Raw genomic sequence first — 17,585 nt, forward strand, 5'->3', positions numbered from 1 at the left:
ATAAGGAAAAGAAGGAAAGAAGTGTATACCTCAGGGCGGGCTCGTTTTTCTGTGTTTTGACACAATAATACTGAGATCTAACAGACAGCAATGCCAAGGAATGTATAGGGGAAGTTATTAGAACCAATGTAAGGTAAATAAGAAAGAAAAGTGGGTGAGAAAATAACCAGCCGTAAGCAGAAACCGAACCTACGACCTTCGAATAACGTGTTCGATGCTCTAACCACTGAGCTATCACAGCGGCCTTCCCTCCATCCACTTTTTGGGGTTTGTATGTGAATTTTGAAGTAGGAGTGTCAGTCAGCGCCATCTATAAGCCAAGCGACGAGTGTGAAACACTGTTTTATGCGCATGTTTGGCGTCACGTAGCACGTGAACTTATTACGAGCGGGCAGCTGATCAATAGTCCTTCGTATACAACCTAATGACACCAAGTCTGCCTGTACGAGACCCTTGTTAATGAATAAGGGAAAAAGTGTGTACCTAAGGGATCGTTTTCCGTGTCTTGACACAATATTATTGAGATCTAACGAGTGGGTAAGAAAATAACCAGCCGTGAGCAGGTTTTCTTTCTTCTTATTTACCTTCCATTGGTTCTAATAACTTCCCCTATACATTCCTTGGCATTACTGTCTGTTAGATCTCATATATATATATATATATATATATATATATATATATATATATATATATATATATATATATATATATATATATAATGAGATATAACAGACAGTAATGCCAAGGAATGTACAGGGGAAGTTATTAACATTAATGGAATGTAAATAAGAAGAAAGAAAAGTGGATGAAAAAATTACCAACTGTAAGCAGGAATCGAACCTACGACCTTCGAATTACGCGTTCGATGCCTGTTTGTATATATATATATATATATTTATATATATATATATATGAAAACATTTATTTGAAAAAAAAAACAACGAAAAAAAAGATATGGGGCGCATGTGGGTGGGGCTCTATTCCAGGGCTCCACTGGCTTTAGCGGCCCGCTGCGCCTGGACAGATCCTCGCTGGCGAGCTAAGTCTCCCACTGCTTCCTTGCGGAAATTTTGCCGGCTATTTGCGGCGAGTTAATTCCGGTTCGAATTAACTCGCCGCAAATAGTCGTCAAAACTGAATTGCAACTCATGATTACGGACTTAGACAAAGAGAGCAGAAAGGTGGGTCCTAAAATTAATCTGCAGAAAACGACAATAATGTACATTAACCTCGGAAAGAAGCAGCGCTTCGAGATAGGTAATAGTGCACTTGATGTTGTAAAAGACTATGTCTACTTAAGGCAGGTAATAACCGCAGAGCCGAACCACGAGATTGAAGTAACTAGAAGAATAACAATGGGGTGGAGCACATTCGGCAAGCACTTTCAAATTATGACAGGTAGATTGCCACTATCCCTCAAGAGGAAGGTATATAACAGCTGTATCTTGCCAGTACTTAGCTACGGAGCAGAAACATGGAGACTTACAAAGAGGGTTCAGCTTAAATTGAGGACGACGCAGCGAGCAATGGAAAGAAAAATGGTAGGTGTAACCTTAAGAGACAAGAAGATAGCAGAGTGGATTAGGGGACAAACGGGGGTTAAGGATAACATAGTTGAAATAAAGACGAGGAAATGGACGTGGGCCGGGCATGTAGCGCGTAGACAGGATAACCGCTGGTCATTAAGGGTAACTAACTGGATTCCCAGAGAAGGGAAGCGGGTTAGGGGGAGACAGAAGATTAGGTGGGCAGATGAGATTAAGAGGTTTGCGGGTATAAATTGGGAGCAGCAAGCACAGGACCGGGTTAACTGGCGGAACATGGGAGAGGCCTTTGTCCTGCAGTGGACGTAATCAGGCTGGTGATGATGATGATGATGAATTCCAGTTGGCCTTTTCCGACAATCCCACGTTATGTGGGCGAGTCTGGGCCTGCCTCCGCACCACGGACAACTATCGCTGTACATCGCAGGGTGAATGGCGTGATTCAACGAAAGATGTAGATATGTGTTTGTTTGTATACGACGCCTGTCATAAGAATTCCGGCCGGGTAAAGCGGTGTGGGGTACACTGTACCTTCGTCGCTCAAGCCGTTGGTTCTCAAGGATATTTCGCAGTAAAACGGGGCGGTCGTCGGAGTGGTAGGCCACTCGGTTGGTTAAAGCACGAGCTGCGCCATCCGCTCTCTCATTCCCATCGAGTTCTGCGTGACCCTGGCACCAGATGGTAGCATGGTCCTGCGTTAGGTCACGTCTTAATAGGCTAAGGGTGTTGTGGGGTAGTTTGCCCGTGAAAAAAAGTCTACATGCGACCATGGAATGGGTGAGAACAAGGAACGATCGTCCCAGAACATCCTTAGCTTCAATAGCATGCGCGATAGCTAAAGCCACATCGTTATTCGCGGACGCGGCTCGTGCCGTGGCGCAAGTCAAAAGGCCTTGACCCGGGGCCGCTCCTACGACTGCGAGTGCGTACTTGTTCGTGCCGCATAGGGCGACATCTGTGTACACCGCGTCCGAATTGTTCCTGAATTGCCGCTGTAACTTGCGAGCTCGTGCAATCCTACGACCTTTGTGATATCGGGGGCTCATGTTTTTTTGGGATAGGGGATACTAGAATCTTTTCACGTACCTGTTGAGCCATGCATGGACTCCAGTTCTTCTCCCGCATACTGCAGACGAGCTGGGTAACCTACACGGCGTAGCAATTTGATCCCAGTAGTGGTTATGTTAAGCCTCTCCCGTTGAGAAATGAGCACCGCTGCGCGTAACTCCTCATAATGATTGTGTATACCAAGGGCTTCGAGACGTTTTGTGGACGTTCCAAGTGGTAAGCCGAGAGCCGCCTTGTACGATGTTCGTATCAACGTATCTAGGGCCCTTAAATCGGTTTTGTTAATCTCCTGGAAAGGAAGACTATATGTTTGCCGACTGAGGACAAAAGCCTGAACCAGCCGGAACGTCTCAGCTTCCTTGAAACCTTTTCGGTGATAGATGACTCTATAAATCATATGGGAGATCTGCTTAACCGTTGTTCTGAGGGTTTTATTGTGTGGTCCACTCGCTTGTTGCTTTGTAGCCACAGCCCGAGGACTCGCATTTTCTGTACCTCTTTTATCTTGTGGTCTCCTAACAAGAGGTTGACCGGCTCGTGAATGCGGCGGCCTCTGCCTCGGATTCTAATAAATTAACATTTATCGGGAGCACAGCTAATTTCGCTCTGGGAAGCAAAGTCGTCAACAGCGGTGACTGCGTCTTGTAGGATTTGCTCTTTTTGTCCTAAAGAGCCACGGTTGACCCATAGGGTAATATCCTCCGCATAGAAGGCATACCCTAGCCCTGAAACGCTGTCTAGTCTTCTTGTTAAGTGTCTCATGCCAATGTTGAAACGAAGAGGAGATAGTATCGCCCCTTGTGGTGTGCCTCTATTGGGCATAGGAAATGGATATGAGCGTGTATTGCCTAGGCCTATTGTGGCAGTGCGAAAGGTTAGAAAAGAGCGAACGTAGTCATATATCTTTTGCCCACAGCCGATGTCATTTAGCTCAGATAAGATGAGCTCATGGGACATAGTGTCAAATGCGCTTTTCAAATCAAGAGCTACGACGAGATGTTCTGCACCAACCGTGGTATTGCAGAGTACCTCTTCCCGAAGTAGAAGGAAGACGTCCTGCGTTGACAAATGTTGGCGAAATCCGAACATGCTTGTCGGAAAAAGGTTCTGATCTTCAATGTATGTCGTGAGGCATGTGTGAATCACCTTTTCGAATAATTTGCTAAGACAGGATGTTAATGAAATTGGTCTTAGATTTTCTAGGTCAGGTGTTTTTCCTGGCTTCGGAATAAGAATAATTTTGGCTTCCTTCCTATGTTGAGGAACCACGTCCTTCTGCCATACCTGTTCATTAAAATATCGAGTAAGTTGTTCCAGGTGTTCATCGCTCAGATTCCGAATCATCACGTTTATTAGCTGGTCAGGTCCGGGAGCAGTATTGCGCTTTGCTGCTTGCGTGGCTGCGAATAGTTCTGCCTTGGTGATCGGTGCGTCAAGCACTACGTTTTCCTGGCCTTGGTATGCTAAAGTGCACGGGGGAGTTGGGAACGCGCCTATGTACTTGTCTCGTATCTTAGCGAGGAGGGCGTCATCTGTTTCTGGGAATTCCCCAGCGAGCTTCTTAAGAGTTCGGTTTGCTGCCGTTTTGGTTTTGCCAGGTTCCATTATGCTGTGCATTATTGCCTATGTCTTGGAAGTGTGTAAGGTTCCTCGGAGCTAGTCGCGAAAATTCGCCCAGCTCGCCGTCTTCAACTGCTGCGCGTAAGCGTTTGCCCGCTCAGATATCTCAGCAATTCTGTGGCGCTATTTTCTATTGAGTCGATGTTGTTGCCATCGTTTGGTCAGCCCTCTCCCGGATTCCCACATATGTATCAGATGGCTATCGATTACCGGAGTTTATGCTGTGAGCGTAACCCGCTTAGAAGTTGCTTTGTGAGCCTCTCGTATGTGCGTTGCCCAATCTTCAGCACTATCCGGTAAAATTTCGGGCAGTGGGACTTTACGATAAGTTACCCAATCTGTTAATATAACATGGCCATGAGACTTCCGAAGTTTGGGGGAGGTAATCGACATGCTCAAAATATAAAGGTCACTGCCGAGATTCTCTTCTAGGTTGCTCCAGAACACCTCGTCAACATTATTTATGAATGCAAGAGCAGGAAATGTGTCTGCGCTGACGCTGTTACGCATTATTGTCGGGTGTTGCGGGAGTACGAGACGTTTGAGCCCATGCGCATCAACAACTCGCGCGAGATCACGGCCTTTCGGGGTATCTTTTCGGTACCCCCAGGTAGTGTGAGGGGCACTAAAGTCCCCGAGAAGCAGTAGTCGATCCTGGATGCTGGAATTACTCTTGGCATACCGAATGAGCATCTCAAAATCGGCCCTCTTTTCCCTAAGGGGTCTATACACGTTCGTAATTATGGTTTTGGCTTTGCTACGCTTGTGTGGTAATATACTTATGATTTGATGGTTAATGCTGCTAGTTACCAGATAATCTATACTTGTCGTTATTTCCTTAAGAACCAACGTGGCGACTTTAGGGTAGTCTGGATTTGATATCGTGTAGTAGCCACTCAATTTGACTGGCTTATTGCCAACCTCTTTAGACAAATGACATCAGGTTTGACTGGCGCCGTATTAAGAAATCGTTGTAGGGCGGCCGCACGTTTGTGGAAGGTGCGGCAATTCCATTGCCAAATTTCGAGATATTCGGTGTGCGCTCGTGTTTTACTCGCCATGGATAGTGCTATCGCTTTCCGAGGTTGGGAGTTGCTTCGGACGACGGATAGCAGGAGCACCCGGGCTGCTTTTAGGCCGTTTAAGAACAACGGCCCTTATGCTGGCAACAGATTCATCGACATAACTTTTTAGGTTCTGAAATTCGCCAAACATTTCCTGCTGAAAGCTTTGCATGCTTTGCAGTTGCTGCATTACTTTTTTTAAGTACCTTCCGTAGAATTAGACTCGATCGTAATCTGGTCAGATGTGCCGGTTGCTTTAAAAAGTGTTTTTTGGCTCGATTACATAGCGTGGTTAGCTTTGAGGGAGGCCAACTTTCGTTTTATTTCTGTCAAGCTCTCACGAAGGAGTTTGTTCTCGCTAATGATTTTTTGATATTCTGGATTAGCCATTATAGGAGCAGCGGAAGAAGCAACTCGTGCATAGCTCACCTCGCCGTGTTCGGGCGCTTGCTTGATCACTGAGCCTGGAGCCCCGGATTTAGGTGATCTGTGTGAGTGGAAATGGGTTGGGGTCTTGTGAGTAGAGTCCTTCCGGGTCCGGCATCTCTATCTAGATCTGTATCTAGAGCGGAACCTTGGGCGAGTCTCTGACGACTCAAGACAGTGGTCCAGGGCAGATTGTTCATCATCAGAACTGAACCAGCGGGGGCGTTGAGGTGGCTTTGGTGAGGTGTCATTCAGAGTAGGCTGTTGCACACTAGCCCTAGAGGTTCTTTTCTGGGGAGATTTGAGTCTTTTTCTGCTACTTTGCTCGCCTTTCAAATGACCCTCGCCACAAGCTGCACACTTCGGAGAGCACTCATGTCTGGTTGCAGGGTCCCGTTGTCCACAAACGTGACACACTTGAGTGTCCGGCCGGGGGCAAGCGTCCAAACGGTGACCAACATGATGGCACACTTTGCACACCTGGGTGGTAACCTTGTAAAGGTAGCAAGCAAGTTCTCCATCGTTTTAATAGACGTATTGAGGTGTAATCCCTCCAAGAAATGTTATAACGGCCATCTTGATGTTTTTAGACATCCGTGCTTGCAGAATTTCGACACCTTGGGTGCGTATGCGGAGGTTGGCTTCGAGCACTTGTGGTGTCGTGTGGAGGTCTAAGCCGTGAATGACACCCTCGGTTGTCCCTTCGCTTGTGGCTGCGTAGGAATTGACTGAGTGTGGCCGGCCGTTGATCTTTAGGGTGGCAATACGCCTCACTTGGTCCGCCACTGTCTGGTGCGGCGTCGAATCAATGAAGATGTTAGAACCTCGCTTGATTCCGAGCAAAAATTGCTCACCAGATATTTGTCCGCTGCAAGCTTCTATCACGGTGTCTGCCAGTAGTGGACTAGTCAGGGTCTTGACCAGTAACCCTTGGTGTGGTCGCACCACTATCTTGAAGTCGTCTTTGGGCAAGGGGGGTAGCGGCATGTAGGCAGGCCTGTATTTAGATTTTCAGGTTGCTTCAGCAATGGATAATTGTTGGTGATATGAAGTCTTCGAAAAATACATAGACTTGGCCTTCTTTTCTTTTGCAAGAGCCTTCTTCAGCCGCAGAGTGAGCACCGTCTGCCAGGATCCACCCGCTTGGTTTTGGCTGTTGGTCTCGGCGTTCTGATCGTTGGTTTCATTTGGCGTTGAGAGGCTCTTAGCTGTAGATTCTTGAAAATCCATATTATCAAGCTCTTGGCGTCGCGTGTCCGTCATCCACGAGGGTCCGGGACGCTCAATAACGTCTGAGGGTTCATTCACGAGAGCCATCGTGTACGCGCGCAGCGCACACGGTAGCGTTCCTGCAGCCGCCTACATGGTGGCGATGGTGTTGTCGAGTTTATACGATAGGCAGGTGCGCTTGGCCTTCTAAAATAAAAAGTTCGTCACTTACAGCTGTGGTTGGGGTGAGTCGATGCGGAACAACTTCAGAAAGCCATGGCAATAGTCGAAATTGGCCACACACATAAATTTCCACAATGGAGCTGGAAAATTCGCGGAGCACTTGCGGACACGACTCTTCTTGTCGGCGCCACCTAGCGTCCCCAGAATGAAAAGAAAGCAGGTGGCAGAAAAGAATGCACATGTCGCACGTAGGGACGCGGCCAGGAAAGGCACACCGTGTCCTCCCCCTCCCCAGGTCCTTCCGACTCTTTTTTCGCCGTAACATCAAAAGCGAAAAAAAAAACAATTTCAAGGGGAAACCCTTCCCGAAATCGAGCACCCCCTGCACCCCGAAAGAAAATTCGGGATATGCGCCTAATCGCACGTACGCACTCATTCAATATTTCATTTTGATCTTGATTTGTTTATTTCAGACATATATACAAGAACAATATGCCCATGAGGTAAGAAAAAAGGTGAAGAATATTTAGATGCAGGAAATGACAAGAGCAAACGGGAAGGCGAGGACAACGAAGGCGCATCCTGGTTCATTATGCTGGTAATTTTCTGGGAACGGATTACATTCAACGGCTGGCTCAAGCAGCACCGTTGTTCAAACAGCTTTGGAAAACTTACGAAACTGTAAAACTGGGCGTGTTGGTACAACAACATGATTATAGGTGCACATCAGCGCAACCAACAGAGAGGACAGAAAAGAACACAAAACACTCAATTAGCCACCCACAACTTATTTTTCCGAGAGTCCTCACTTTTATACAGTTACACACTGTTGCACCAGCTGCGCGCAGAACAATATTAAGCTACAGTGAACTATACCGTGCAAAAACTTAAACATATCAACGCATCAGCGTTAAATAGCTCGTTTCGCAGAAATTCGGGCGTTGGTGTCAGTGTCGTTGATTGTGAGCGAAAAAAAATTATTCATCCTTGCGCGACCAAAAAATTGACCATCTCGGCGTGACCCGAAAAAATGAGAAAGATGCAAATAAAATTAATAATAAGCGATTCCAGGTCTGAGTGGTTACTGTAAGTGTGTGTCAGTGTCACGCACTAATTCAATCTCACCTTAGTTGCTGCCTAATGATACGTGGAACCACATGCCAATCAAATACAAATCGGCTCATAAATCTTCAGAAGTGAGCAGTTCACTCAATAGAAAATCTTGGATACCGTGATCATACGGCCATTGTATTCTTAAAACATGGCCTTCTAAAAATTGCTGCCTTATATTATCTCAAGCTCGCAATATACATACGAGGTGAACGCGAGAAAAATGCAACCCTTTTTCTTCAAAGCTACCTCTCAACTAAAACTCCATACAATTTTAGGCACAATCTGTTTAGAACTCCCTTTGTAAAAGAAAAAAAACAATCTAAGGTACAAAACAGCTTACCTACTTCATCTCATCCTTTATAAATGGACATCCAAGATCCAAGCACTACCAGTATTGCACAAAACTGCCAGTCTTCAGGTTACTTTAAAAATGACACGAAGAGGTACTTCCTTTATGTTAGGGACTGAATTCATTGCTAGGTCTTTTTTTTTCGATGTATCGTTTTGGTTCCCTGCTCTATGCCTAACTATCTTTTTAGTTTGCTAAGTTGTCAGTGCCACTTTCTGCTTCTAACCTTTTCTTTCTTTTCTTATTTATCACAAATCGCATTCGCGTATTCAAAATGTTTGTTTCTTGAAATTGTGTAGTTCATTTTTTTTCTATCATTTCGATGTAACATAGTTATGTTTGTTACTATATTGCACAAACTTTACGTATCCTGTTATGTTCTATGCCACCGCATTCTGCCGCACTGCTTGAGAAAGGTGGCAAGATCTTAGTCAGGCAGACACTGTTCTCCCTCTTGCCCTGCCATCTAACTCTCACTCCTTGTCTGAAATAAATCACTTATTGTTATTAAATGCAAGATCAGAGGTGGACTGTCGGCCACCAACCAGCTCCGCGTCGGGGACACCGACGAAACTACGGAGCTCGTGGGCGTTCCTTTCGTTAGGCTAACGCATTTCTATTTTTCACAGATCGTACATCACTGCTCTTTCTGTTAAATACTCTGTGTTAGGCTTTTATATGGCTAGAAAGCATTATGTGACAGTGGCGTGAGTATGGCAACGCAAATGACATTTGCTGCCGTCTTCCTTTATAGTGGAACCGTGTGCTCAGATCTGGGCGCACGTTAAAGAACCCCAGGAGGTCAAAATTTCGGAGACCTCCACTACGGCGTCTCTCATAATCTTGTGGTGGTTTTGGGACGTTAAATCGCACATATCAATCAATCAATCAATCAATCAATCATTCAATCAATCAATCAATTGATAAATCCTTTATAGTGGAAGGTGTGTGCAGCGGGATTTACCCGATTCTGTACCACATGCGCAATTATGATTAATATATTTTTCTGATAGGCCACACGAAATTCCGTGGCACATACCCATGTGCAGTTAACTGTTGCCGTCATTTTCAGTGTACCGGAGGTAAGTTGTGGCATTTACCCAATGTCTGTAGTGCAAACTCCTTTTATGAAGCCCACAAGTGTTACCACTGATCAAGAACATGATAGGCCCGAGCAAGAACAGTTTCGCTAATAAACCTGCATTGTCACTCCTCTATAGGGACCATGGATGACACCCGATTTCGATTATAATCTGTGTTATCTGGGTATCGTTGTTCGTTCACAAACAAGCTGTGCACTTCGCCAATAAATGAATATCTTGCACCGCCATCATAATCGACGGAGGGTGGGAAGGAACAGCGGTTAATCCCTTCTTCCCCCTCCTCGCCCGGAGGAAGATGCCGGATTTCAAATAAAATTCATGCATTCATTTATTCTTTCATGCATTTCCGATGGAGGCGGAAAGGTTGTAGGCCCGTGTGCTCAGACTTGGGGGCACGTTAAAGAGCCCCAAGTGGTTGAAATTTCCGCAGCCCTCTACTACAGCCTCTCTCATAATCACATAGCGATTTAGGGACGTTAAACCCCGCATATCATTCATTCATTTCATTTTTATTAATTTATTTTGTTCATTCACTCATTCATTCATTCATTCATTCAATAATTCATAAACGAGCAAGAAGTCTCTGAGAGTCGGGCAGCACTGGTGTGCTCGCAAGCAGTGACGTGGCACACTGCTTGCTGCGCGAGTGCCTCTATTCCGCCACGTGACTCTGTTCCGTTGTCAGGCAGCACATGCACTCGAGCTACTAGCTGCGAAGCAGCTTATATATTTATTTATTTCAGCATACTGTTAACCCACATTTGTGGGTCATTACAGGGAGGGAGTACATAAAAGTAATAATTGGTATATAAAAACACTCAAGTAATGCCAACTGTCAACAATAACAAAAAAATCATCAAAAAATCATCAACATTGCCATGACAAAAGGCATGGCATTGGCATGACAATGTCTGGTCAGTGGATAGTTAGTGTGGCCAGTGGATAAGCCAATATCTGTTGTCTGCGGCCCGTTGGTACTGCCCTTCAACCCCAGTGAGGCTTTGGCAGGCCAATTTTGTATCGCATTGTTGCTCTCTAACCATAAAGCCACCGCTGCCGTGGCTTCGGTGGCTACATGGCTACAGAGTGTCCGCCTCCAATGCGGGAGGTGCCGGGTTCGATTCGTGGTACCAACCGAAAAACCACCGGTTTTTCCTAATGAGTACGCCGACCTGTCACTTGGTTCTTTTTGAGTACTAATCTCGTAAGGTAGCCCCATAGGCTTCTGCTAAGGTTCTTGGGCGTACCTTGACACACCACAGCTTTGGCGAAATCGTTGAGCACCGGCCGCTGCCATGGGAGGCAGAGAATTGCTGCCGCCAGGTACCTACTGGCTAAATAGGTACAAGTAAACCTCCGGCCTGGTGCTCGTAGAACGAAGTTCTAGTCACTTTTTCGGTTGCCTACCCCCTTGGGAATGGCACCGCCAGACCTAAAATTGGGGTCATCCTTTTTTTAAGTATTATTATTACGAGTTATCGAATCGGAATCAGGTTGTTTCTTGTGTTCTAAAGCGCGTTGCGAAGGGGTAACGAGGTGGAGGTAGTGAAATTGCAGGCTAGTATTTTCACACAATTACGGCTGAAAAAAACAACATTAAGACGCTGTCGGGATAAGTCAGGCGATTTGCTCCATTAAGGTCATTCGCTCTGGCGCTGCTCGGCGTTGGTTGGTGATGCTTCTCAAGCTTAGCGGTAATGCAATCGGATGCTGCTCATCGACTTGTTGGTGGACAATTTCAGGGTTGTCCAGAGGGCCCGTGGGGCGGCAGAGTGGTGTGGTTTTTCAGTCCCAACGTAGGAGCAGCCAGCTCGGACTTCTCCTCGCGACAACAACAATGTAATTAATGCCATACCCTCGCAATAAAGGTAAAATAATCGAGGAACTGTGGGACAGAGCGAACTTCCTTAATTGTTTGTTTTTCTTTCTTCCACTCTGTTTGTCTTCTTCTAACCTCCTATATGTCTCGCTCTCTATGTGTTCGTTAACTTTCTCCCGTCTCCATGTTTCTTGTTTGGTCTTTCTATTTTTTTCTTTATATCTTTTTTGTTCTGCTTTCAATGCTCTAGCGATAAATTCCGTGACATGGGTAATAAGCACATAAAGAAAGGAAACGAAGACAACCGCCCGTTTGTAGCACAAAGCCACAAGGAATTCTAACTTTGAGAAATTTTAATGCTTTTCCTTCTGGCTTCGTGCTACAAACGAGTAGTTTTCTTCCGTCTCTTTTAACCCTTCCGCCTCCTTACGGGTTTCCGCAGAACTCCAATAATAAGCACACATGAAGTAGCACCCACCTCACCGAAGCCATTGTGCAGAAGTGCACTTTTTTTTTGCAACTGCACATCCCGGGATTTGCAAATTACCACTGGGCTTTAAAGCAGCAGCATTTAAGCATAGCCCACGGGTGTAACAAGGCATTTATCTCAGTCAGAGAGGGTGGGACCACCAACTATCTCGCTCCGGTCAATGCCACAGGCTATGGAAGTTTACGTGCGAAGCTTTACACATTTTCAACTGAGGAAAAAAAAACCCCTTTACAATGATACGGGAGTACAAAGGTTGACGCACTGCCACGGTGGCGCGTTTCGGTTGATTCATGCCTACATGCCACAGCCCAGAGGAAGTCCTGGCGGCACCCATGGAGCGTTTCGTACATACCGGTATACTATGTTCCTCGGGGTCTCCAGGTGCGCAAATGGGCGTTGGATTACAAAAGAAATCAAAGAATTTTCTTGGCCCAAATGCTTCTCCAACGACTTATGCTCAGCTTTTCCCGTTGGCGGTGGCCTATATATGAATTCATTAGATGACAATTCTGGAACTTCGCTCAGAAAAAAGAAAAGAGATTGCGGACGCCCAAAGTGCAGCCGCAGAATCAGGCGCAATAAATATTTACGTCAATGACTGCCACGCCTTCGTGATGATGAGTACTGCTCCTGGTTTTCCCGAGTTGTGAGTCATAAGGCTCACCTTACTAATAGTATATCATGGACGTCTGCTGGGAGAGCAACAGGGGACACTTTCATCCTATTCTCATGCGAAAAAGATGGAGGAGACGCGCAATAATTTTCTTTAAAGAAATGTTTTACTTTATTCGCGCAAACATTTGACGACGGAGCAGAGCCGCGAACGGGCTTTCAAGTTGTGTTCTCTGAAGGTGACGATAGAACGCGGCTACAACACGTTCGTCGACGACCGGCAGGGCCACGCCACGTCGTCCAGCTGCAAGTACCATCTCACGTGAGCCCAGCACTGCTCGTCCAGGGCGTCCAGCTGCGCATGGCCATCGTCACGTGGCTGACACGTGACGTGCGCCATGACCACACCGGCCAGTCGCATGAACTCGTGCATGCCTTCGATGCTTCGGTAGCCCTGTCGAACGGCCACTACGGCATCGGCTTCGGAGACGGCCAGTACTTTGGACAGCTCTGCGATGAGGGCTGGTTGGCGGTACACTCGGTCCAGAGCGGCAGCGCAGAGTCTGCCAGGAAATTGAGTGAAATATAAGAAAAATGACCGCTCTGTTTACAGCGGATAGAGATTTGTCCCCGCTAAAGAAATCAACAGCTCGTTCCCTTTAAACACAAGCACTAGCGAAAGCACCGGAAAATGCCCATGTGCTCACGAGATATTCATCCTTTCTCTTTCAAACTCGCGAAAATTGGTATGTTACCAACGGCTGAACTTGCTGTGACTGCCAACAAAGACTACCAGGTATAGTCGAAGTCTTCGAAACCCTCCTCTGCGGTGTCTATCATAATGAACGCATGGTTTTAGGGCGTAATACCCCGTATATTATTATTTATAAAGGTCTTGAAATCACATGACTGACAGCAGAAGCGATTTTTTTGTTGTACTTCTCTCGCATTTCATACTTTATTCAGGGCAGTGAACTGTTTTTTTTCGGTCTGCTGACTATTACATGCCTTTTTTTTAATCGGCATCCCAAATAAGTTCTTTCTTTTAACTTTCTTTTATTTGTCCACTTTGTTTCTGCTACTGTTTACAAATTTATATTCACGTTATTTTTTTAGAGGGGATATGGGAAAAATCTGTACGTGGGCGTGCACTGAGTATACAGAACCAAACACTCTGCTTTCTGCTTTGTAAACTGAAAAAAATTCAGTTTGCATTAAAATAACAAAAATCATTAGCAGCAAGCTCAATGATCTTGGAAAGCGGATTCGAAAAGCACTGTAAAGAGGTCCAATTTTTTTTTCATGAGCATCAAAACCGAATTTCAGGCAATTTTCTATAGGGACCGAATGTTTTCTTACCTTAACAGGTAAGTTTACATTGTGCTTAATTGTCATAGGTACTAGTAGTGCCACCTGTAGCGTGAATCTATACCAATTAACTATTCATTTTTATAGGAAACAGCTTTTCTGATTACTTTTAATTCTTACCCTTTTATAGACTTTCCTACAGCTCTTTAAAAATTAATAATGTTAACTGCCAGGTGACTTATAGGCGGCAATAGTATGATCGCGGCGTTGTCCTGTGATAATTGCTATACTGCTACGCGCTGTTAATTTTTTTATTTCGGTGTGATCGAGTTTTAGAACACAAGGAACTAATCACCACCGCTGCGGTCACATTTCGATGGAAGAGTACCTTGATTTAATTGCACGCTGTCGAACACCCGATGATCACAATTTAAGGAACTGTACACAACCACGTCCCTCATAACGACAATTTGGCTGCCGGATGTAAAAAAAAAAACCGAACAATTTTTTTTAAGACCACGCGCAGTATGCACGCACTCTGGTTCATTCGTGAGCTTACGCGAGCCTCAACGATGCAGCTGGACGGTGCGATCACTGCCGTATAAGACGAGACGCGTTCCGACGATGATCGGGCCACTGAATGCCGATGAGATTTATTGCTTTTGTCAGAATACAACGCACTTTCTTTGAACATTGAGTTACTTAGTTTTCTGAGCACAAGTTAACCCAATACGGAGATTCGTCTCTGTTAGAGCGACAGCCACTTGCACTTACACACCAGTATTTGCGTCATCGTTGTTTCATTCGCGTGTGGAATGATCAGACTGGACAGCTTGGTTGCCGAGAAACAAGTGAACCCCATCGTTTATTCTGCGTTGGTAGTTATAGTCGAAGGTGAAAAGGGTTAGAAAAGGTGAGGGCCATGAGTACGCAAGAGGCAATCATGTATGTAGATTGCACATGTGCTTTCATCAGATATGATACATCCTCCTTCGAAACAGTTGACGTAATTAATGCCGCTGAAACTGCTGGTCATAACCCAGGCGCTCTGGCGGCCGCGTCTGACGTCGACTGCGTCTCAGTGGTTGAGACGACGGCTGCTGAGCTTCCGCGGGCGAGGCTGCGGTAGTCGATGACGCCGCATCTTGAAATGGGATGTGGTTGTTGGCAAAATCTTCGTCGTCTGATGAACCAACACTATATGGTTTCTTTGTCGCCACAAGGTGCCGACGGTTGCGCCTCAGCACGGTGTTGTTCTCTGTGCTTACGTAGAAGGACCGTGGGCCAGCTGATCCGATCACTTTGACTTTCATTGCCCATGATGTCCCATTCAAGCGAACCACGTCAATGTCGCAGAGGCCAGGTAGGGTGCACCTATGATGACTTCTCTGCCGGCGTTTCTTGACGAGCGTTGCCGACACTGGAATGAAGTCCGCCAATGGTGTGCACAGCCGCCTTCCTTCCAAGAGTTCGCCCGGAGACCGGCCATTTTCAACAAGACTCGCTCTGTAATTCAACAAGCCCAGCCAGAAACACTCTCCTGCAGCTTTTGTTTTCTTTAGGATGCATTTTACAACTTGTACACCCTTTTCTGCGAGCCCGTTCGATTGCAGGTACTGCGGGCTTGATTTCACATGCTTAAAGTCGTAACGCTTTGTAAAAATAATGAACTCTTGGCTGCTAAACTGTGGGCCATTATCAGTAGAAACCTCGGCTGGTATGCCGTAGCTTGAAAATATTGCACTGAATCTATCGATGACAGTACTGGCTGTTGTATCGGGCAGTAGCTCCACCTCAGGCAAATTGGACATCAAGTCATAGGCGCACAAATAATGTCTTCCCGAGTACTGAAACAGATCGACACCGATACGGTACCATGACTGAGTAGGCGTTGGTTGCATTATTAAAGTCTCCGCTGGCTTTTAATAAGCGTATGTCTTGCAAGTTGGACATCTTTCGATGAAGGACTGAATTTCTGAGTTTATATTTGGCCAGTAAACCATTTGTCTTGCTCTAGCTTTACACTTTACCTGGCCAACGCATGCTTGTCGGTATCACCACTTTAGTGCCTTTCAATAGTATGCCGTTCACTACGGATAGCTCGGCAGCCACCGGTTTCAGGGGGCCATCGACAGGCTCTCCCTTGGCAAGCTTTCTTAGCACTGTGCCAAGATATGGATCAAGAGCTGTTTCCTGTGCAAGTTTTCTAGCTGTCGTTTCACTTACGAGTGCTGATACGACTGTGACGGCATGGATCTTGACGTCACTCGAGCCTGCAACTCCCTTGATTCCAGGAACAGGTGATCGGGACAGCATATCAGCAATGGCCATCTGTTTACCAGGAATGTACGTCAGTGTGTAATCATATTTCATCAATCTCAAGAAAAGTCGTTGCACTCTGGGTGGCATATCACTTATGCCTTTCTTTGATATGTCTATCGGGGGACTGTGTTCACTCTCGAGGGTGATGGTGCGGCCATAAACAAAATGATTGAATTTTTCACAACCAAAAACAGCAGCCAAAGCCTCTTTTTCAATCTGTGAATATCTTTGCTCCGATTCTGTTAAAGCTCTCGACGCATAGGCTGCCGGCTGCCAGCAGTCTCCATGACGTTGCAGAAGTGCCGCGCCTACCCCACTTTGAGAGGAATCTGCAGTTACCTTTGACTCCCGATTTGGATCAAATATAGCAAGCACTGGGGCATTACTTAAATCCCGACATATAGCCTGCCATTCGCTTTCGTGATTTGGTGTCCAATCAAAGATGGCACCATGTTTCATGAGAGAACGTAAAGTAGAAGTACTCTGTGAGAGAGCTGGTAGGTACTTGCTGAAGTAGTTAACTACTCCCAGTAGCCTTTGGACAGCCAATTTGTCCTGATATCTTGGCATTTTTAAAAGACCGTTAACAAGATCAGGATTCGGCCTAATACCCTTGTCGATAATGATGTCGTCCAAAGAGAGCACTTCTTGTTGGCCGAAGCGACATTTGGATGCTTGGAAGGTAAGGCCTGCTTTTTCAGCTGTTTCTAGGGCTCTGCGCAGCTTCTCATCATGCTCAGCCCTGGTCCCTCTACAAATTAACACATCGTCTACGTACGCGCGTACACCGGCAAGACCATCAAAAACCTCGTTAAGGACCTTTTGAAACACTTCGCTCGCCGACGCTATACCGAACGGTAGACGAAGAAAGCGATACCGGCCGAAAGGCGTCGCGAATGTGCATATCTTCCACGATTGTTCGTGTAGTGCGATTTGATGAAATCCCGCATTTGCGTCAAGCCGCGAAAAAAATTTCGCGCCTGCCAAGTCTGCTTCAATATCTTCTCGGCGCGGCATTTGGTAGTGTTCCTTCTTGATGTTTTCGTTGATGCGTCTAGGGTCCATGCAGAGCCTCAATTTGCCATCTTTCTTTAGTAAAATGACAAGGGGGCTTACCCATTCTGTGGGGCTGCTGACCTTCTAGATGATGCCCTCCTTTTCCATTCTGTCCAGTTAAGTACGTAGAGGCTCACGCAGGGACAGGGGAACCCTCCGAGCTGGCTGGACGACTGGCACAGCATCCCTGTGCAGCTCAATCTTGTATTCACGTGGGGTGCATCCTGTTCCGTGGAAAAGACGGGGGAACTCCTTGACGATTTCTTCGGTGTCGTTCGTCGTCACGCTGTCAACAGCCC

The 17,585-nt window shown here is 46.1% G+C and overlaps 1 protein-coding gene across 1 annotated transcript in view; it reads right to left on the reverse strand.

Annotated features, from left to right (window-relative positions):
• Positions 1 to 12,744: 12,744 nt before the first annotated feature.
• The window catches only part of LOC119166698 (uncharacterized), a 133,047-nt gene continuing 128,206 nt past the window's right edge, over positions 12,745 to 17,585 (reverse strand). The window contains exon 4 of the mRNA XM_075882411.1: positions 12,745 to 13,163. Within this exon, the coding sequence (XP_075738526.1) occupies positions 12,857 to 13,163 (307 nt within the window). The 3' untranslated portion in view covers positions 12,745 to 12,856. The remainder of the gene's footprint in view (positions 13,164 to 17,585) is intronic.

This window comes from Rhipicephalus microplus, unplaced genomic scaffold (assembly GCF_043290135.1).
Source record: "Rhipicephalus microplus isolate Deutch F79 unplaced genomic scaffold, USDA_Rmic scaffold_12, whole genome shotgun sequence".
Classification (NCBI taxonomy): Eukaryota; Metazoa; Arthropoda; class Arachnida; order Ixodida; family Ixodidae; genus Rhipicephalus; species Rhipicephalus microplus.